Source organism: Falco cherrug, chromosome 7, assembly GCF_023634085.1.
Source record: "Falco cherrug isolate bFalChe1 chromosome 7, bFalChe1.pri, whole genome shotgun sequence".
Taxonomy (NCBI): domain Eukaryota; kingdom Metazoa; phylum Chordata; class Aves; order Falconiformes; family Falconidae; genus Falco; species Falco cherrug.
In genome coordinates this window covers 820,175-841,848 of record NC_073703.1, presented here as the reverse complement: position 1 = coordinate 841,848, position 21,674 = coordinate 820,175, and the positions used below count along the sequence as shown (strand labels likewise).

The window sequence follows — 21,674 nt, the reverse complement described above, 5'->3', positions numbered from 1 at the left end:
CGTGTAGATTAACCTGAGCCATTTATTATCTCCCCAGGCGAAATAAGAACTTCAAAGCCAAACCCAATCTCCCAAAGGTGAGTGTGAAGCAGCATTTTTACCTGCTGGTCCAGGGGTTAAGGCTGTAGGTACAGTGGTGAGATGCTGATGGGTATGAGGAAGATCATTTGTGTCTACATCAAGACCTTTGTCAGCTCAGCTGTGTTCAAAGCTGTTTAATTTACAAAAAATGAAAGGATTTCAGCCCTGATTTGTGCTGGAAGAGTATTGTATGAGCACTTGCATCCTCCTTTCTTGGGCCTGCTATGTCTCCTTTTTAATTCCTCCTGGGAAGGAGTACATAGGTGCTGGCAAAATTTGATAATCAAATCTCTAAACTAAAATGAGCACGTAGGTTATGCAGGAGGGCTGGTACCTGATAGACAACAGGCTTGTCTGATTCAGTTTCCTTCCATCTTGGCTGCATTTACTGTATTTTACAAGATGCCAAGAGATCTGTTGTAGCTAGAATAATACTTGTTGTGGTCCTTGCTGGTGCTGTGTCTGTCAATGGTCAGAATGGAGGATCAGGAGGAGCAGCCTTTGGGTTTATGCATGCACATTGCACCCAGATTGGCACAGATAGAGTTAATCAATGTACTGCTCATTAACAGTGAATTGTTTGTCTGCAGCCTTTAGTGGGTGGGAGAGCCTAAATTTCCTGTGGTCAAGTCCTCAGAGGAGCTTGGGAGGAACATGATGTGGGGAATCTGGCTCTGGCTAAATAGAGCAGAGCTACATTTCAAGCCATCCCTCATTGTTTCCCAGTAAGATTAAGTAGGGTGGTCACCTGAGGAAGCCCTGCAGAGGATATAAAGAGGGACAGAGCAGACAGCATGGTGATAAGATCCAGTTATTCTTGTATTTATCAAGAACAAATGGAGTCTCTCTTTTTCCACAGCACATGCTGGATGTGAAGTCCCTCAAGCACCTAACCAACCTGACGCTGCACGACCGCATTACCAAATCTCTCCTTCATCTCCATAAGAAGAAAAAACCGCCCAGCATCAGTGCCCAGTTCCAGGTAATCCTTCACCTTTGATACAGAGAGGTGAATTAAAAGCAAATACCTGTTCTGGGTCCCCAGGGTGCCTAGGAGGATGCTTGTAGGCCCAGTCCTGTCCCATCCTCACCACCTTTTAGAACATGAATTCGGTTGAGGATGTGGTTTTGTTAGGCTGGGAAACATCTTGCAGGTATCTAGTGTAAATGGAGAGAAACAAGAGCAGTGGTGGGGGATGATGCGGTCAAGCAAGTGTGCATCCCTGTCCTCTGGTACCTCACTTTCCAAACTATTGCATCGTGGCACTTTCTTTGCCACATCCAGCAACCACAGAAACCCAAAATGACATTTTCCCAGTCTTTTTACTTGTATTCAGTGTCTGAAATTGAATCTGTTTTTAAGCCAGCCAGAATGTGAATTTTAATAGGGGTGGAAAGGTCAAAATATTGCTGCATTCTCTCCGGGCAGGCAGAATAATTCAAAGGAGGGATCGATAACAGCATTTGTTGTGTTGTGGGTGCTGTGCACCAGCCAGCCAGCCCTAGGAATAGCTGCAGTGAAAATAATCCTCCAATATGTGCATCAGGGCCTGGAAACTGCTAGAAGACACATGCACAGGCAGGTGGTAATATTAGAAAGCAGCTTTTCAGTTAAACATTGGTTTCTAAGCAAGTCTGGCTTGGTTTTGACTTGAAATTTTGGGTTGGTTTTTCTGGTTTTGAGATGTGGGTCATTTTTAGAAAGTCTCTGTGTAGAACTGGGTAAGATTAAGTAATTAAATGCATACAGACACACACACATATAGAAGCCTACTTAACTATAATGTGCAGAATACACATCTGTGTGTGAGTGTGTGTGTACATATATATATGTAAAGCTTAGTATAGTCTAATGGTACGCTGGTTAAAATACACTTCTGCAGAGTTTAATTCACACAGTACCACAAGAGGATGAAGCAGGGATGTCTTGGAGTGAAATGCCTTCCTGAAACCTGTTTGTCCTTCAGACAAAACCGTGAAAAGCTTCAGGGGGTGTGATTGAGATTTTTTTTATATATTTTTGCAGTGCATACAAATAAAAGAACACTCAGTGCTGTGAAGATTTCCCCCCTGCCCCTGTGCAGCAAAGCAGATCGTTCAAATACCCTTCTTAGACTTTCTGATGTTCCCCAGCAATGACTTGACAACATAGGAGCTGTGCCTACTACACAACCTTTTTTTCTTTAAAAGAATAAAAACATATTTAAGTTGAAGGCAGCTTTGGTGTGACTGCCTGTGTCTCCTCTTAGACAGATGCTGAGCATTCCAGCCCTGATTTCATTTAACACTTGTAAGAGAGAAGCATTTTCTCGAGAGAGCAGCCTGGTGCAAACCAGTGAGATCACTTTTTTTATCACGGGCAGGCTAATAAAATTGCTGTGCATGGAACTGGGTCACAGGCAGAAAATACAAATGTTTCCTATCCTGGGGTTTTGGTGGGTTGGTTGGGTTTTTTTGCTGATAAATGCTGCCTTGTGGCTAATGCCTGAACACCGGGCTTGCCATCTCCTATTGATTTTAACTATACCTATACTTACGGTAATCTATAGGTGAAATAGCTGTATTAGAGGATGCTGTAGGAGCAGTGATGGCTTTCACAGTTGAAAACTAGACTGCTGGTACCTAAACTGCAGCACGGCAATTTATAGCCTATGCTTTTATCCTGCATGCAGGATGCTGCCCTGTCTAGCACGGGGTGATGCTGAAACAATTCGTCACACCCTGAAAGACCAAATACAGGTGGTGAAAGAGCACGTGGGTGGAAAGTTTTGCAGGCAGAGAAACAAAGGAGCAGGGTACAGGGTTAATCCAGGGACCTTGCGTGTCCTTTACAGATTCCTGATGACCAGAGCTTGCGCCAGATGGCAGAGGGTGCCTGAACCATCTGCCGTGTGCAGGATGTCGCTGGCTGCTGATGAAATGGAAATACCCCCTCCTACGGGGCTGGTGATCACAGTATGGTCCAATTTCCACAATTGCCAGTGCCAGGAGTGCTTTGCTTGCCGGGCTTGCGGCAGGACTTTGGCAAAGGGGTTGCATCCCATGTGTACCCCGCTTCCCTCCCACTGGCCCAGTGTGGGTCACAGTGGGATGGTGCAGCATCATTGCTGATTAATATCTCCTCATAGGCTTTTTTTTTCTTTTTTTTTTTTAATAAAAGTGATTTCAGTCTACTTTTAATAAAACCAGGAGCGTGCCAGTGGAGGCCTTCTGCATTGCGGTGTTCCCACTGCTCCCTGGGATGGGAACGACAGGCACATTTGCATGCAGTTAATAGACACACAACGCAGCTGCACCACACATGCATGGGATCCATCCCTTATTCTTCCCAGATCCTGGATGTACATAAATTTTTCTAAACATGAAAGGCTTCCCATCAAAATGTCTTTTAAATGATCAGGAGTAGAAAAGGCTTCCTGCAAGCAGATCTGTAGGCAAAATGCTTCTTTCTAATATCACGCCATTTTATTAACATATATATTCAAAAATTTATAACTCTGCTTATAGTAAATAGGCAACAGAGTATCTTTTACACAGCTGAGTTTTAAACACTATTAAAAGCAGGAGTAATCAGCTCTGGAGTACGTTACTAATACTATGTCAGTAATGTGCTCAGCAATTGGAGATACTAAAAGTATTTATAGGGCACAGTGAAAAAAATGCAGTCAAGGAGCCTGGCCAGCCGCAGACTGACTCAGCATGCTCTCATTTTCAGTATGTTTTTATTCAAAGAGTTTGTGCTTCGTCACAGAGGAGTCAAAGATTTGCGAGGTGGAGGAATAACTCAGATTGATGTCCTGCTGGACATCAGTTGGGTTTAGCAATGATGCCAATATAAATTCATTTTTATGGGCTAGACTCCTAATGATGATGCAGAAATAAGGGGAAATATAAAATGGGAACCTGGAAAACCCTCAGTTTTCAGTGATCACAATTGTGCATTTCAGCAGAGGAATACGGCCAGGAATATGCCTGCATTAAAGTTACTCTCCTCTAAAAACAACCTATGAAGTGTTAGGGTTCACAGGCTTCAAAAATTATTGCGAATTCCAGATTGCAGATCATGGTGAATTCCAGATCTTCCCCTTGCAACGCTGTCATTAAGAAAATTCATTTTTAAAGCAGCAATAAATGCTGCGTGGACTCACTTTTGATAAGGGAAAATTTTATTTATATTTAAAAACCATCAGTGGTTATTTGGTGCAAGGTGTGACTCCTTGTCTTGGGGCTCCCACTCAGGTCTAGAAGAGGCTTGTTGCAGAGCAGGGTGTGACTTTGGGCTTCAGTGGCTGGTGTGAAAAGGTCGAACCAGGGATCTTGAAATACAACCCAGCATTATATTTCTCTCAAGCTAATTTGGTGGATGCAAAGACAAAGCCAGCCAAGTTGCTTGAGCGGAAATACTCATTTTGGGGAAAGATTTCCCGTATGCCTGGTTTACTCATCATTTATTCCAAATTTTATTTTTTCTGATTTAAGCCCTTGGATTTTCATTATTCGTTGTAGTCTATTCTCCGTTTCCCAACTGAAGATGTCTTCTCTGTTGCAGGCATCACTCAACAAGCTGATGGAGACCCTTGGCCAAGCAGAACCTTATTTTGTAAAGTGCATTCGATCCAATGCCGAAAAGGTAAATGCCGTCCTGTGGAAGTGGTCCAGATAAAAATAATCTTTGAAATATTTTGTAAATTTTTACAGGGGGGTAGAAAGAAAAGAAAGCCTCAAATCAAGTTGGATTTAGAAGATATTTGTATATGAGCAATGGGAAGCGTAGATATTATCCCTTGGGGGTTGCTCCTGATAAACTGCACTGGCTCTTCTTGTAATTGAAGAAACATGTAGATGAAAAATGTATGAGTTGAATTTGTGTGAAAAATATATTGGTTTTAATAAATGAATTTGACTCCTTTGAAGCTCCTGCCATCTGTAATAGAGATTTACAGAGCCGTGAATTCACTTGTGCTGTTACTAAGCCCTAAAGTTTCTTTAAAGTAAAAGTTTCTACAGGTAAAAGCAGATGCTTTTAGAATAAGCTACATTATTCAAACTTACTCAGTGATGCATTGTATTTCTTGAATTTGATTTTAAGCATTTGTCTCATGGGCTAAGGAGTTTAGAATACACATCAGTTGTGATGCTTTCTTGTGGGTTAATCCTTCAGAGTTTTACCCAGACATTTAAAGATGAAGCTTTATGCCTAGGAGATTATTTAGTTGTTCGCAGTCTTACCTATTAGCTGTGGCCTTGGGAGGTCTTACTCAGTTTGGGAGCTCCAGAAAAACTTCTTTATATCTTTTTATATCTAGTTAGCTGTTTGAAAGTCCATCTGATGGCTGCTTGGAAGCAAACAGGATTCAACCCTGGTGGGATTAGTACAGTTCCTGGGGACCCGTGTTCCCTCCCTCCCCTAACATCATTGCCAACGTGCGTGTCGTGCAGATGTGTTACATCTGCTGAATCCGTTCACCCATCCATGCAGTTAAGAGCTTCAGTTAAAGGAAATATTTGCTCATTGTTGACCTGTTTTTTCCCTTTCAGCTGCCCCTGCGGTTCAACGACAGCCTGGTGCTCAGACAGCTGCGGTACACAGGGATGCTGGAGACTGTTCGCATTCGCCAGTCCGGATACAGCTGCAAATACTCCTTCCAGGTTGAGTAAAACATTTTCATTCTTTCACCACCTTTAGCATTATTATCAGAGTTATCTGAATGTTGATAGCTCTATTTTTTTAACAAGGTAAAGAATTTGTAACTCACATAAGGCAGTGGATGTAATGAGCTGAAGTCTGGCATGACGCGGTCCTCTGCTGCGCCGCTGCTCATTTCTAGCAGGCTGGTCTAGGTGAAGGCTGCAAACCCCTCTGCAGATCATGTCATGGGTTTTGGACAAAAGCAGTATTTTTTTTTAACATGGGCTTCTTTTTTGCAAAAAAAAGGTATTGTTTGCCTGTGTTTTGGAATCACATGGTAATGGCATTCACCCCACTGTGTTGGTGCTGACTGCGTCCCATCAGGAGGGTGACTGGCATCCTCTAAACGGCTCAGGAGTTATCCAGCTTTTCCTGTTTTCTTCTTTTCTGTGTGTTTGCCAGGTTTCACACAAATGTCAGTCCTTTTATGCTATGTTGGTGCCAGTTTGTTCCCTGCTGGCAGCTGCTTTTGGCCAGATGTCGTGTCCTGCGCAACAGCTGTTCAGAAAAGGAAAACTGCTCCTTTTTTTTTTTTTTTTTTTTTTGTGAGCATGGATCCCAACCTTACTTGGCAGATCTCTCCTCTCATCCCTCCTCCGCTCTCTTGAGTCCTCACAGCAGTAACCGATGGAGCACCTCAGAGATGCTTTGAAGATGCTGGTAACCCCCTTCCTTAGTATCCCTTTCTGAGGATTTAAAGCATTTTTCGCTCAAGATGACCCCATCGGTTCTGCAGAACCTCTCCTCCCACACTGAAAGATGTTTGAATGTTGCTTGTTCCCTGCTTTGATGTGTTTCCCATCAGACCACAAATGGTGGACAAAACTTGGTGTTCTTCAGTCCATAAAATGCTATCTGTCCTTCTGCTCACTCCATAGATCCCATTTCATGTGGAGCAAATCCATTCTTCAGGGAAGAAAGGAACACAGTAGGACCCATCTAAGCAAATCTTGATGTTGCTGTATTTTTTCTTTCTCAGGATTTTGTGAACCATTTCCATGTCCTTCTGCCACAAGGAATCAGCCCATCTAAGCACAATATCCATGATTTCTTCCGGAAAATAAAACTTGATCCAGATAATTACCAAGTTGGAAGGACAATGGTAAATATTTATCCTCACGTCAGGCTTTAAGATACAGATATAACATTCACTTGCATTTCTGTAATGATAAATTAACATCTTTATATATGGTTTTAATTAATGAAATGATTTTTTTTCAGTTTGCCAGAAGTTAATGGCTTAAACAAAGTTTTGAATATTGCTAACACAAAATAGTAAGGAACATCATTGTTAAACCAGCCCCAGATCGAGTTGTAATGAGGCAGCCTTCAAAAAACTATGTCTGTGTGTAGACCCAGATTGATACAGTAACTATTATTTTGCCTCCCCTGAAGGGAAAGCAGAGGCTCTGTAATTCAGAGCTTGGACAGTTGCAGGGTGTAGATTAAACTGCAGAAAACTGTTAGCCACCTGGCTTTAGTAAAATCAGCTGCTGAACTTTCTTCTGGGCATCCAGGACACAGAAACCGTAAGAATTAAATCATTTGTCATGTGGGTCTTGGAAGCTTTCCGTGCTAGTGATTTTGGGGGGGGGTTTTTACCAGGTTTTCATGAAGGAGCGGGAGCGGCAGCTTCTGCAGGACCTGCTCCATCAGGAGGTACTGCGGCGTATCACACTGCTGCAGCGCTGGTTCCGCAGCATGCTCTGCAGGAGGCAGTTCCTGAGCTTAAGGCAAGCTGCAGTGATCATACAGGTAGGTGATGGTGCAAATTATAATCCACGAATCCTACAGATACAGCTGATGGGTAAAATCTGGTCCCCTCTCCGAAGAAGGAGCTTACAATCAGGATTTGAATCCTGGTGCCACAATAAGTTGGGGAGACAGCTGGAGAGGTTGCATGGAGGCAGGTGCTCTCCCATCCCCATGCAACACCCGTTAGAAGAAGCTACCTGCTGTCTTTGCAGAGATTTTGGCGTAGTTACCAGAGCCGAAAGCAAGGTGAACCATCCCCGGACCCTCTAGTCCTCAGCAAAGCCGCCCTTGTTCTCCAGACCCACTGGCGTGGCTTTGTGGAGAGGCGGAGGTTCCTGCAGATGCAGTTTGCAGCCCACCTCATCCAGAGCTGCTGGCGGGAGTACGTCAAGCGGCGGCATGACGCAGCCACCAGCATCCAGGCAGCCTGGCGAGGACACCGTGCAAAGCAGTCATACACAGCCAGCAGAAGCAAAGTTGTCTGCTTGCAAGCAGTGTGCAGAGGATATTTAGCACGACAAAGGTAACGCCTTGGCCTTGGTTAAAAAAGAAAATGTTTTCTGATGATGTTTGTTGGGGAGGGAGGTGATTAATGCAAACTTGGGCACTGCTCAGACTACGGTGACTTACAGAGGATGGTGTCCCTTTGTAGGATCCCTGACCCTATCCTGACCTGCTCTGATCTTTGTTTGTCTGTGCTTTCTAACAAAGGAGTTTTAGCTGTATGTCCTACTCTTAGAATAAGCAGCACCTATTTCAGGTTGGAGCACGTAGGCAGTGGAAAGCTGAGGCCATAAATACTTCTGAGGGTTTTTTTCCCCTTGGCAGCAGCAGCAGTTTAAGTACCTATTTTTAACTCAGATTGCCTCACCGATCTGGTTGCTGCGCTGTCTCGCAGGGACAGAAGGTACTGGAGAGAGCTGCTGCAAAGGGGAGAGGGTTTCCAGCCATGTGTTGGCTTGCTGGCCGTGGGGCAGGTCTTGGTTCATTCCCCAGAGGTGCTGCCTGCAAGGTGTGGAGCACCTTGACATAAGGTGGAAGATTTGGGAGCTGCAGAGAGTTCTTTGGCACAGGGCACGAGCCCCTACTAGCTGTACCAGAGGCAGCCCGGGCAGGATGCTGAAGATGGAGAAGACAAGGGGGTACCATGGGTTAAGATTTTCTGGCTCTGTCAGCTTACAGATGAGCTAGACCAGGGATGGAGGCTGGAGCTGCTGCCATCAGCACGAGAGGACGTTTCAGGTGCGTGGGGGCAGTCCATGAATAGGAGAGATAAGAGGAGAAGGCTGAAACCGAAACATGCACTCCCATTGTCTTGCACCAGATGTGCAAAGTGGGCTGCTTGAGATGCTGACGGTGGCGAGGTGGTGGTGATGGTGATGAGGTGCCACCAGTGCAGTGAATTGAAGGGAAATGAGTGGGCACAGGGCTACAATATGCTGGTTTTCTGCTTTCTTGCAGGTTTAGAGCTTTGAAAGAGCAACAATTAAAAGAGATGCAGCTGGAGAACAGCCTGTCAGTTAGAGAAGAGGATGTACTGGAAGCAGATGATGCTTTGGAAATTCAGGGCTCCGACCCGTCTAAGTGGGAGGACGGCTCATTTGAAGAGCGAGTGAGAGCTATAGAGGAACATAAATCACTGATGGAGAATAATCGAGTAAATCACATGGACCCACTGGATACTTCTGCGAATTTATTGTACAACAGACACGAGAGAGCCAGTAGCCAGAGTGGGATGGACACCGAAGAGGAGGTCATTGTGAGAGAGAGACCCAAGTCGCTGGAGGATCTTAACCAGAAAAAAGTAGTTCGTGCAAAAAGAGAAAGCCGAAGGATGCGTGAACTGGAACAGGCAAAATTTAGCTTGGAGCTGCTCAAGGTCCGGTCCACTGGTGGGCTGTCACCTTCAGAAGAGCAGCGGTGGTCCACTGAGCTTGTATCTGAGGCACTTCATTCCCCTCAGGGAACCCCAGAGAGCGAAAGTTCTCAAGGAAGCTTTGAGATGTTAAGCTGTGAAGATACCCCAAGTAATAAACTTGTTCACTTAGTTTTAGATGAGCAAGATGTGCAGTTGTTTTCCACTGACTCTTTGCCCAGCAGTCCCCAGGCTCACCTGCATGAGAAGCCATTCTGTGCAGCAGATGTGAACAGCAATTTACCTGGTTGCAGAAGGATGCCTTCAGACTTGGAGCTCCCTGATAACCTCACTGTCAAAGAGCACATGGTCTGTGACCCCCAGAACATCATATACAAGGTGCATCCAAGAGAAACCTCCATTTCCAGCAACCTACCTACTTTCTATGTTCCACCACAAGACAACGTGAAGGTGAAGCTGATGGAGAATAACCTGAGGAACAAAGCAGTGGAAAGAGAGGAGAGGACAGTTACGTTCTCTGAGGTCAAGGACTCTGAGCCAGACCAGGGCAGAGCCTTGGGAAGGGAGGAAGAAAAGCCCTCTACCAAGAGAGAGGAACGTGGGACAGTGACTGCGACACAGGCCCATTCTCCAGACTCCGTCATCAAGAGACTGGAAAAGCTCAATGTGGAAAAGGAGGAACGACAAAAGCAGCTTCAGCTGCAAAATGAGAGGGAGATGATGGAGCAGATCCGTCAACAGAAGGAAATTCTGGAGAGACAGCGCAAAGCCTTCGAGCAGCAAGGCAGGGTGGAGGCTTTGCAGAAGGCTGAGCAGAGCAGAATGAAGGACCCCTCCCTCAAACCAACCAAAAAACCAGACAGCCGGCCTCAGTCAGTCCTCATCCTGCACCCCCAGAGCAGAGGGGAGCATGGCCCCACCACAGGTGGGACTCCAGCCTCATCAGTGGATATTAAAGGTCTCACCGTTGGGACCAGGGGAAGCTCTCCAGCCCACAGTGTCCCCAAAGACAGACCTGTCAGCATGTTCCTGGAGCGAAGAGAGGGGCAATCAGGATCAACACTGGAACCCCGGTGCCATTCCAGACCAGCTTTGGACCCCAGGGACTTCCCGGGCAGCCACTTCTCAAGGACAGAGCGCCTCCGGCAACCCCGAATGGCCAACCAGGCCACTGAGGAGATGAGGGCAAGCACTGTGTTCTTCACACCAAAAGACAATCCCTTTGGCCTCCAGTGAGTAGAAAAAGATGGTGGGCTTTCTCCGCGGGCTTTCTCCATAGGCTTTTTGTTCTGCTAGAACTAGAGCATTTTATACAAATGGTCCGGAATGTTGTTTCTGGAGACTGTACGAAACCCCTAGCTAAATGAAGATGGGTTTCGTGATCTTCTAGCAACCAGTGGGCAGAGATCAGAGGAAAAGGAAAAAGAACTGGAAATACAGTTTCTCGGTCTATGATAGACATTATGTAAGCCAGGGGAAATAATCATGGACATTAACAGGTGAAGTGAGTTAATAGAAAGAGGGTGGACAGGGTGGACACTGCTTTTGTTTACCCTAGATGAGCAGTGATAGGAGTTTATTTCTCGAGGTAAAAGATGAAGAAAAAATTCTTAGGATTTTGGAATGGTCAGAGTAGAAATGACTAGGTAAGGCCGAAAATTTTAGGATTTTTCTTGTTTACTGTATAGTTAACACAGCCAGCAAAGCCATTCAGACAATCTTACCATTGCAAGTTAAAAAAAAGCAACTAAGAGAGTTTGGAATGCAAACACACTTTTGACAGCATATCACTTGCATGTATAATTACATGTGTAATGGGCTTAGCAGTCATTCAGCTCCGTCACATTGCTTAAATGATGAGCTGCTCCAGCACAGGGTCTAGAGACCACAGCAAGATCTTGTGACAACATTTGATCCCACCCTACCGTGTTGCTTAAGCTGCCTGGGCTAATTATGGAGATGTTTTTGCCATTTAGCTCAAAAAGGACATAACCCCTGTCCAAATCCTGCTGCGCCCTTTCCAAGGCAAAAGCTACCGGTGAGTGTTTGCTGTTGATAATCCCAGGTACCCCCAAGTGCAGTAGTCTCGTGGTTTGTGTGGTGTTGTGATGGGAGGAGATTCCGATTTAATTTATGCAGGAACTTTAAGTCCTGACACAAGTGATAGGAAAGAGGGGCAGTCAATAAAGGAATAGCCCTTTGCCCCCCCACCCCCCACCCCCAGCAGAGCCAGCGGCATCCCTTGCACATGGGTACAGTGAGGGTTTTAATCAGAAGCGATGGCAGAAAGAGTGAGCTGAGCAAAAAGCAACTTAAGTGGGTACATTTTTTAATGCTGTGTTAGGTGGAAAGTGAGGATGCTTTCCTACTGAACCAATTCATATGAAAATCTGGAAGAGGTCCTGGAGGATTGGTCTGGAAGTAGGTATTTGAGAATAGTCTTCCCCCAAAAAAATTTCTTTCCATTTCTTTTCCTGGTTCATGCACGGAACAAGCAACAGGAAAAAAATATATTAAGATTTTCTGTATTGTACTACTTATTCTGCAACAGAACAATCACATTCAGGAACCCAGAAGTGAAAAGGTACCATCTGTAACCACCTTGATGGGTAGAGTTGGCAGGCAGAACTTTGTATCTTCTTATCCTTTGGTATTAACTCAGATCCTGAAGAATTCAAAGCAATTCCAAAACCCCATGACCTCAAACTTGCAATTTTGTTGATTGCTCAGGCTCTGCACTTGTACGCTCCTGCAAACTGGGCTGGCATGGTGGGAAGGCTTTTAGGAGAAGACGAAACATCTGTGTTCTGTTGTGTTTCAGCAGAGAAGCAAATCATCAAAGCCTTTCCAAGGGTGAGCTAGCTAAGAAGCCATTTAAGATGCCGGGGTCTGGCAGAGGAGAGGTAAGTTGTGGGTTGCTTATTTTCTCTTTTAATTGAACAGGAGGGGAAAAAAACCACCTTATTTTGCCAGTTTTCCCCAAAAAGCTTCAAAGAAGGGAACTGTAAAGCACAAGGGCTACTAGACATAGAGAAGGGGGATGTCACGGGACAGCAACCTTCACACCTTCTCTTAAAAATAGAAAGCCCCTGTAACATTAATTCATAGCAGCTCTGGAGAAGAAGGATCTTTTGGTCCTGATGGCAAACACTGTCCAACACAGTCTTGTCTTGGTTCGGTTTAATGTACGTTTGAGTAACATCCATAGCTGTCCATTTTCACTGTGCTGTCTTGATTTTTGTTTTTCCTGGTCCTTTTTCTTTTTGCACTAGATATAATATTGTGTGCCCTCCATGGGGTGCAGTGCCACCCAGAGATTTCTTAAGGCTGTACTTGAGCTACTCTGTGACACCAAGTGTCGGTAGAATCCCTTTTTATTTTAAAAACCTTTTGTTTGTTTGTTTTATCATTTGGTCAAGCAGGTTCCCAGACCGACCCATAAAAAGAAAGCCCGCATGGCGCGGACGCGCTCCGATTTCTTGACTAGAGGTACTTTTGCTGATGGGGAGGGGGATACGGAGGAAGATGATTACGATGGCCATTTTGAGTTCCTTCTCTCCTCTGACCAACCTCCTCATCCCGAGGTGGTGCCTGCAGCCCGGCTGGGGCAGGCCTGTTACAGTGACTCCGAAATGGTAATTTTTTCCAGCGTGGTGGGGGAAATAGGGGAGCGAGCGGAGCTGCGGGAGCCTTTCTTTGCTAACCTTAGCTGCACTGATCCCTCCACTGCTTCTTCTCCCACTTCCAAGGATGCTGTAGATGGGTAAACTTGGCAAACAGCAGAAATGGATGCAAAATGGGAAAATCATTTCTATTTCTTGACTGTGGGGAAATTTTCTGTCTTGATTTGATATCAGCTACAGTTTGAATACCTTACTGGGAGCATTGCAACTTGTATTGCACAGCTACCTTTTTTTTTGTTTTTTAACCGCCATAGCAAAGTCCACCTAGGATATTTTGGCTCTAAAAATGATCTATACACACCCATAGAAAAGCAACAGACAACAAAGATTATATAAATCTTGCACCTCCTGTTACTTCTGATTTTGTATCCTTAGCCACAGCATCCGATGATTATTCAGTCCTCAGTTATCGGAGCAATGCTGGCAGGCAGTGTCTTAGAGAAAGCAAAAACATGTAAATTGGGCAATGAAAAGTATAGTGAGAGTGAAATAGTGGGTTTAAAACAAAAAAAAGAAAACAACAACAAAAAAACAACCTTAGTGGCTTTTTCAAGCACATTAACTGGTGTCCCTTGGCAGGTCCCACGGGCTGCTGCACCGTGCTACGTGAGCCTGCAGAGCATTTGCATCTCAGGCTTAATCTCCTGCCTGAATAGGCTGCTTTCAGAAAATCACAAACAGAGACATTTCAGGAGTGGAAGAGGCCAGCTTCCAACCCACGCTTTTTTTTTTTTTTTTTTTTTCCCTGGGGTGGTGGAGATGTTCCCATAAAGTGTGGATAAACACCAAGAATTGTCATTGTCTTCTGCCGTAAGAGGTCAGGTGGAGCGCTGAGTAGAGCTGCCTTGCTCCTCTGCTTCAGCTATGGTGCTGGATGTGAAGCTGAGTAGAAAACCAAAGAAAAGCATGAAAACCACAGTCAGTGATTTATTTTGCGCTACAGTGTTGCTGTGGGTCCAGCTAACATCTTGTGCAATCCTAAAATCTGCTTTTCCAAGAAAGGCAGATGGCCAAGGAGGCCTTTTCATGACTTCTGTTAGAAGCTTTTATTATAAAGGATAAATTTTTCCTAGGATAATTTCCTCACTGGAAGAAGGCAGAGATCTACAAATTCCATGAATTTTTAAGGTTGTTCTTGATAAATTTCCAGGAGTTTTGAGCCAGAAATACTCAAAAGCTCATTGAAAGACATGGCTGTATGAACTGAGATTGCTTGGCTGCATCTTCATGCATCTCCCTGCTTGTAGATCAGGAAAGGGAGAATTTTGTGTAAAATGTAGTATTTTATATAGCCTGGCGAAAGCTGTGGGCGAGGAGCTGTGCTGTACCTGGAGTGCCATGCTGTGTTCCTGGAGGCCACCCTCTTGCAAGGCATTAGGAAGTTTTTAGCCATAGAAAACTTTCCTGCTGGGATGCGGAAGGTGCTGGGCTGGTGCTTGGCAAGCTCCATCCTTGGGAGAGCTCTGGTAAATTCCACTCTTTGGAAATGCTCCTTGGGACTCTGCTCACCTGGTTTAACAGCTCTCACTGCATGCCAGTAGTAGTAGGCGCCAGCTGTGTCATCTCTCCTTTGTCCCTCTTCTCCTCTGCTCTCTATCACTAGCTCTAACTGGTGGTCAGTGCTGTCGTCCCTTGTGTGGTTGAATTCTGCTTTCTAGAAAACGCTCCCCATGAAGTCGTGTGCTCAGTGATACCCTCCATCTGTATGTCTTGATGTGTACAGTGTTTCCATCTGTATTCTGTATTGCAGGTTTGGGACCAGCCCTTTGGCTTGTGCCTTTTCTGGGCCAGGATAATCACAAGTAGCAAAATTTAGGGAATGTTTATTCGTATTTATTAGCAGAGCCTGGTGAGGTGTTTTAGATGGTGGAGCATCCTGTGGTAGAGCAATGTCAGTGCATATTGGTTTGGGTACAAACCGATGTAGGTTGATGTCTATGTAGACGCATTCGTTGTGTCTTGTGATGCTCATATGAAGATGGGTCAGGCAGCCACCATGTGCGGGCTGGTTTCCATGCTAGTGAATAGCTTATTCATACAGCTCCTGCCCTCAGCTACGACTTTGCAAAAAAGCCTCTTTTAATGTGCTGCTCAGCAGCCAAGGGCTGCTGGATAGACAAAAGAGAGACCATGTGCAACCTTGTGAAGTCGAGCATGTGATGGCTTACCAGCTGCGCTGGCAGGAACCTGCCTGTTTTGCCCTTTGGGTTCTTGACCATCAAGTCAATGATCGTGTATCACCAGCTGGTAAGCAGAGCTCCTCCAGAAACCAATGCTTCTGACCTAAGTCTGCAGTATCCCAGAGCAGCAAAGACCAAAGGCATCTTCAGCCAGAGCTGAAGCCCAAGGCTCAGCAGTGTGTAAGGTGCCAGCCCCAGTTGTGGTTTACTCCAAGGTGCCTTTAAGGCTAAAGGGCTTCCTGACAAGGCCAAGCCCTCGGTGTTTTGGCTAGTGAATAGCCGAGGATTAACCTAACTTGTGGTAAGACAAGTACGAGTGGGAGGAGTAGCACTCAGCTGTGGTCAGCACATGTTAATACCGCTCCTGTTTTGCACCTAAGCTTGAAGAGCTTTTCTGTGGCAGATAAATGGAAAGCCTTGCTTAGGGAAACCACACCAGAAATACCTTCTGAATACATCCTCCTTCAGCAGAGGCTCTTAGAGAGAGGGACCTGGATAATAAAGCAGTAATTTTGCTCCAGCCTCCATACTAAAGCTGCAAATTGACAAGCATCAGTCCAAGTATCTGTCGCCAGCAGATCCCAAGCATGCCTGAAGGCCAACACTGAAAGAAGATCTCGTCCTAAGCCCTTCAGAGGGGGCACTGCGCTTTGGGAAGCTCTTCAACGCAGCACGTAGCACTGCTGCCTGCTGGGACAAGTCGCTTGGCCATGGTTACATGTGGGGCTTGTGGGGGCAGGGGTAAGATACAGGTTGCTCTTTCAGAGGAAAAATATTTAGTCCCTTCTTCAACCAGGGGACAAGTCCAGACCCGCAGCTATTGGCATTTGCCCACATGTGATGCTTTGTGGTGTTCCCTGCCCAGGGATTTTCTGGTGCAGAGGCTTATTTTGACATCTGAGAAGGTCTCCCACCCAGACAAGGACCTTTCTCTTAAGAGCTTTTGAGGGGAGTCCCTTAAACAGAAGGATCTTATGCCAAAAATGCCTTTTAATCCTTACTTCAAAAAGCTGGAGGGGTTGCTGTGGTAGCAGAGGAAACGCTGAACAACAGTAGATCAAGAATTGGGGCAGAGCAAAGAGGTGGCAATAGTAGTGGTAAAAAATCCTTCTTCCAATTTTTTGTAAAAAGGTCATTACAGAAGATTTTGACGCAGTCTTCTGCATGAGCCCTGTGTTTCACTTGCTTTGCTCTACTCCAAAATCTGTATGCTAGATCTGCTTGAAGAGTAGATATATATTTTTTTTCAAAAAAAGTATATGTGGTGTCCTATAGAGCAACCTCTGCATGCTCCGGGGATCCCCTTAGCCTGCCTGGCATGGTCAGCAAATACCAGTCTGCTTTAAATGGCTTTGAAACAGAAAAAGGAGTAAATTACCCCACAAAATACTTCTAAAAAACAAAACAAAACAAAAAAAACAGAACAAAGCACTGAAAGTAATTTAAAGGTTGAAATTACTCAAGAACAAAACTATCATGAGGGTAGGGTGACTATTTTAATAAGTAATTTTAAAAGTAGTAAGTTTGGGCTGCATGGAAATCATTTTTATGGGTTTTGAGGTGTTTTTTTTCCCAATGTCCATCCACAATTTATGTGTGATCATCACCTCAATGTAAGAGTGACAGGATCAAGAAGCCCTTTGATGGTTTTAGGCAGTTTCTTTCTTTCCCAGTGGCAATTTTGCCTTATGTGCTGCCCTCTCATGGCTGATGGAGAGCTTAGTCCAGGCTTGAAAAATAAAACGCTGAAGACAAGTAAATGTCATAAATATGACTCCTCTGCAGCCCATATTTTTTATATTTTATTTGAAATATTTTTAATAGAAGAAAAAATATGCTTAAAACGACAGCACGTTCAGCAGAGACACGGAGGTGATGGGAAAGCCACAGGAGAGATTTGACCGTCATCTCCCAAATCCTTTCCTACAACCTGGTTCCCGGCTTTCCTCATGCTGAAAATCTCCTGCAGGAGTCCAACCTCAAAACCACGACTGCAACTGGAAAAAAAATACAAAAAATTGCTGGTTTTTTTAAATACAACAAGGCTGTTTCTGGGCTATTTCATGGAATCCCAATAGGCTGAATTATTCCAAATTCACTTCACCCTTAAAATGATCCCAGGGCATTTTAAGTGGTGGCAGAAGTGGAGATCCTTTGCATTAGAGCTGCAAAATCTTATTTCTGAAGGTTTCATTTTGACATGACCTTGGCGCAAAGACTTTGGTCGTCTTTTCTGTAAAGTCCTCAACACGAGTGGGAGGAGGAAGCTCTGCTGGGACCAATCCCTGTGGCTGCAGGTCCCTTTTGACGCCTGGAGCACGTGGCTCGCTCGCTCGTGGCTAACGTGGCTCCTGCTGCCCTGAGCAGGCCCGTCACCAGGCCGGGGGCCGGCTGGGCCCTGGGCGCTGTGGGATGGAGCTACATCCCGCTGGCGCCAGGCACATGTGCTGCTCCCCAGGGCTGTCTGTATCGAGGATCTGGGCAAGGGGTTGGGTGCCCCTTTGGTCAGGTCACAGACAACACCCAGCTGGGGGGTTGATCTGCCCAGGGGCAGGGGGCTCTGCAGGGGGGGGCTGGGCAGGCCAGGCCCCAGGGCCGAGGCCGCTGTCTGAGGGCCCCCGGGGCTCCGTGCCAGGCCCTGCCCGCAGGTCACACCAGCCCCAGGCAGCTGCGGGCCAGGGCACCGGGCTGGGGAGCTGCCAGGGGGGAAGGGCCCGGGGGGGCGGCGGGGCACGAGCCCCCAGTGTGCCCAGGTGGCCAAGGCGGCCAGCAGCACCCTGGCTTGTGTCCAAACCAGCGTGGCCAGCAGGGCCAGGCAGGGATCATCCCCCCATACTGGGCGCTGGTGGGGCCCCATCTGGAATCCTGGGTTCGGCTTTGGGCCCCTCACTGCAGGAGGGACATGGAGGGGCTGGAGCGTGTCCAGGGATGGGCAGCGGGGCTGGGGCACCAGTCTGATGGGGGAGCTGGCGGGGGTCAGCCTGGAGAGGAGGATGGCTCAGGGGGGACGTTACTGTTCTTTACAACTGCCTGAAAGGAGGGTGTAGGGGAGGTGGGTGTCAGCCTCTGCTCCCAAGTAAGAAGCAACAGGATGAGAAGAAATGGCCTCAAGTTGCACCAGGATTTAGATTGGATCTTGGGAAAAACTTCTTCACTGAAAGGATTGTCAAGCACTGGAACAGCCCGCCCAGGGAGGGGGGGTAGCATCACCATCCATGGAAGTGTTTAAGAACCATGCAGCAGTGGTGCTCAGGGACATGGTTTAGCAATGGGCTTGGCAGCGCTGGGTTAACTGTTGGGCTTGATGATCTCAGAGGTCTTCTCCAACCTAAATGGTTCTATGAGGACCTGTGACTTAGTGCACACTGATTTTCATCGTTGGTTGCTCAAGGAGAAAGGAGCTTGGACCACGATTGTAGATCGTAGAGCTGGAGCAAGGAAAATGCCTTTCTTTTCTAGGACTTCTAAAATATTTCTCAAGTTGTAGCTACGCGTCAGAACTGTAGGTTTTCACCTGTAGGCAGATAGAAATAAAAAAGTCACAGATTAAATATGTAATTGTTTGCTAGGAAAAAAAATAATCAGCTGGCATCCCAAGAGCTGTCTCATTTTTAAACACTTCATGCTTGGAATCATTACAGACGGTGCAGCGATTTGCCTCTGGAGATGGCCAAACGAAACTGCACAAAACCATGTCTCAGGGGGAGATCGGGAAGCTGGCAGCTGCGCAGAAGAGCCTGGCTCCAGATGGGAGGTAGGAAACATGGCTGAAGATGAGAAAGAAGTCCCTCCTGTGTCCTTACACTCCATCACCTTGCTGAACCACCCCAGCTCCTTTGGAGCTACACCGGGCAAATCCAGCCCACAGGTTACTTGTCCCGGCTTTCCTACATGACTGCACATGCCCAGTTAGAAGAGGTGTCCTGCTCACATCCCGATAAAGTTTTGACGACATGGGCTAGATGTCCCATCCCACACCGCCCAATTGCATGTGTGAAAACTTGAGTTTCTCACCTTTCCTGAGGACAAGTAACCTGGTTTCCCCAGTAGAAGTTGTGTGGCTTTAACTCCTCCTCAAACACCACTGAAGGTCCAGGAGATTCAGGGTAGTTTTGGGTAGAAGGACTTTTTCCTAGTTAAGACAGTTCCTCTTTCCCCAACTTATTTTCAGGCCTCAGCGAGCCAAGATGAGGTTCTGGGTAAAGGGAAAGCAGGGGGAGAAGAAGACCCCACGGGAGAAGCTTGCTACCCAGTCTGAGCTGCTGGAGCTGTACGCAGAGCAGGAAGCCCCCAGCAGGGAGGTGATTCCTGGCTTGCAACTTGGTGAAGGTAAGTGGTGGGGTGACAGTGCTGGTATAAGGAACAGAGAAATTGTGTTCACCCTCATGGCAGAGGGAAAAGCAAGTGCAAATCTGGCTTTATGCTCCAACCAAGCGTAGCCCAATACATAAGGGCTTGGGTAAAGATACAGAACTGAGGAAGGTCAGCTTATCTATAGGGTGATATATATATATATAGGTATCTGTATATAGGTCTCTGTAAGTGGGAGTATCGTGTATAATGGTGGGGTCTAATTGAGGCTGCTGTGGGAAAACAGTTTGGGAACCTGGACATACCAAATGTCCACGCTGGTTCACATCTCTTGAATTCATGGGCAGCCTCAACACAAAATAGTAGTAAGCAGGTTAGAGAGTGGGATCCAAAACAGGCCTGGAGGAATTCAGTGTTGCTAATCCTCCCGGCAGCCATTTGGACATGGGCAGATGTTTCCCCTCTTGACAGAGGAAATAACCGAAGGAGAAATGACATTTAATCTTCCCATGAGTACCACACAGTGCTTTTCTCCTCTGCAGATTTATTCTGATGCCCATCTCCCTGTTTTAGTGGCAGAACTATTTTTCATCTGCTCTTCAATCTCTTTCCCCCTTTTTAATTATCACCCGCAGAATTGGGTCCTCACCACCTCACCCCCCCACGGAGTCCTGAGCTGTCCGGTATCTACCGCCGGGAATTTAAGGAGAACAAGGAGCCCTCTCCCAAAGTGAAACGCAAGCGCAGTGTCAAGATCAGCAATGTGGCTCTGGAGCCTGTGCAATGGCAGAACGACTCACTGCAGATCATAACAAGCGCTAGCGATTTGAAGAGCATGGATGAGTTCCTCCTGAAAAAGGTAACTCCTGTCCTCACTGCTCCACTAAATTATCAGAGAGCCCAAAGAGCAGACAGAAGCAGCAAAGCCAAAATTGTCCTGAGGGCAGCAGTAGCAGTACTAATAATTCATCTAAGGGGGCACAGCATGCACCAGGGCAGGCTTAGGAGAAAAGGTGGGCACGCTGTGCATGCACTGTGTGGTCATTCTGCATGAGCACAGCAGCTTCAGAGCTTCCATTGCTTTGAGCTGCCCCTGGTGGCATCAGAAGTGGGTGACCTGGGAGAGCAGGAGTTGAAGGCTGCAGGGAAATGCTCGTGTTTCTAGTTTACACACAGGAGAAACCATCTTGTAATCATTATTAACATCATCTGCCCATGGTGGAGCAGCTGCTCGTTAGGGCTGCTTCATCTCACATGGTGCTCTGCCACAGCAAAAGTGGCATGGGTGCATAAACTCCTTTGGTTTTCCAGATGAACGAACTGGATAATGAGGACAGCAAGAAAGACACACTGGTGGATGTTGTGTTCAAGAAAGCGCTGAAGGAATTCCGGCAAAATATCTTCAGCTTTTACTCCTCGGCGTTGGCGGTAAGTGATCAGATGATGGCTGAGAACTTCCACCTCCAGGAGAAATGAGATGCTCTGGGTCCTCCTGGTGGTGGAGATGTTGCCAAGCCTTCCATTCCTGGTCTGCTCATCCAAAGGATGGATGCTCTTCCTTTGTATTCAGTCCCATGAGCTGTAAATTTGGAATAACTCTTCCTCATCAGCTAGCTCTCAATATACGTTGAGTGGAGATTTCTGATCTCCTGTTACAGCTTGCTCCCAGCCAAGTGGGAGGTGACAGTACATCAGCAAACCCCTATTTGCCAGACCAAGTGCCTTTGTGTTACATTTGCAATGGTGGAGACATCTGAGCCACCTGAAGCTCTGCTTTTCTGCTGCTTGGGAATCTGAGCAATGATTACTATGGCTTGTGATCACGATGATCAAAAAAAGTTATTTTATTGCCCAGAATGTACAAAAAGTTCCCTCAGAAACTTGAGCTGATGCTTAACATCCTCCTGCTCTGCGCACTGAGAAGCCAACCTGCCAAAGGTCATGAAACAAGTCTCTACTAGATGATCCTTTTTTCCTTCTTTTAACCATACTTGGACTTTCCCCAAGCAGTTGGAAGCCGGTCAGGCTGAAATAGTTGTCTGGAGCAGAATAGGCAGTCTGGGGTGTATAAAAATCACTTTTCTTTTTGCTTCTGTTTC

The 21,674-nt window shown here is 46.2% G+C and overlaps 1 protein-coding gene across 11 annotated transcripts in view; it reads left to right on the top strand.

The window, feature by feature from the left end:
- MYO9A (myosin IXA) overlaps positions 1 to 21,674 on the top strand; it is a 184,229-nt gene that overhangs the window by 148,075 nt on the left and 14,480 nt on the right. For 5 of the 11 annotated variants that reach the window (XM_055716037.1, XM_055716032.1, XM_055716039.1 and 2 more), the window contains 14 exons: positions 38 to 77; positions 941 to 1,063; positions 4,631 to 4,711; positions 5,620 to 5,730; positions 6,750 to 6,872; positions 7,376 to 7,525; positions 7,738 to 8,048; positions 8,987 to 10,633; positions 12,223 to 12,304; positions 12,821 to 13,036; positions 18,906 to 19,018; positions 19,436 to 19,593; positions 20,211 to 20,434; positions 20,887 to 21,003. In XM_055716037.1, coding sequence (XP_055572012.1) covers positions 38 to 77; positions 941 to 1,063; positions 4,631 to 4,711; positions 5,620 to 5,730; positions 6,750 to 6,872; positions 7,376 to 7,525; positions 7,738 to 8,048; positions 8,987 to 10,633; positions 12,223 to 12,304; positions 12,821 to 13,036; positions 18,906 to 19,018; positions 19,436 to 19,593; positions 20,211 to 20,434; positions 20,887 to 21,003 — 3,496 coding nt within the window. The remainder of the gene's footprint in view (positions 1 to 37; positions 78 to 940; positions 1,064 to 4,630; positions 4,712 to 5,619; positions 5,731 to 6,749; positions 6,873 to 7,375; positions 7,526 to 7,737; positions 8,049 to 8,986; positions 10,634 to 12,222; positions 12,305 to 12,820; positions 13,037 to 18,905; positions 19,019 to 19,435; positions 19,594 to 20,210; positions 20,435 to 20,886; positions 21,004 to 21,674) is intronic. The other 6 variants (XM_055716035.1, XM_055716038.1, XM_055716034.1 and 3 more) reach the window with 5 other exon arrangements.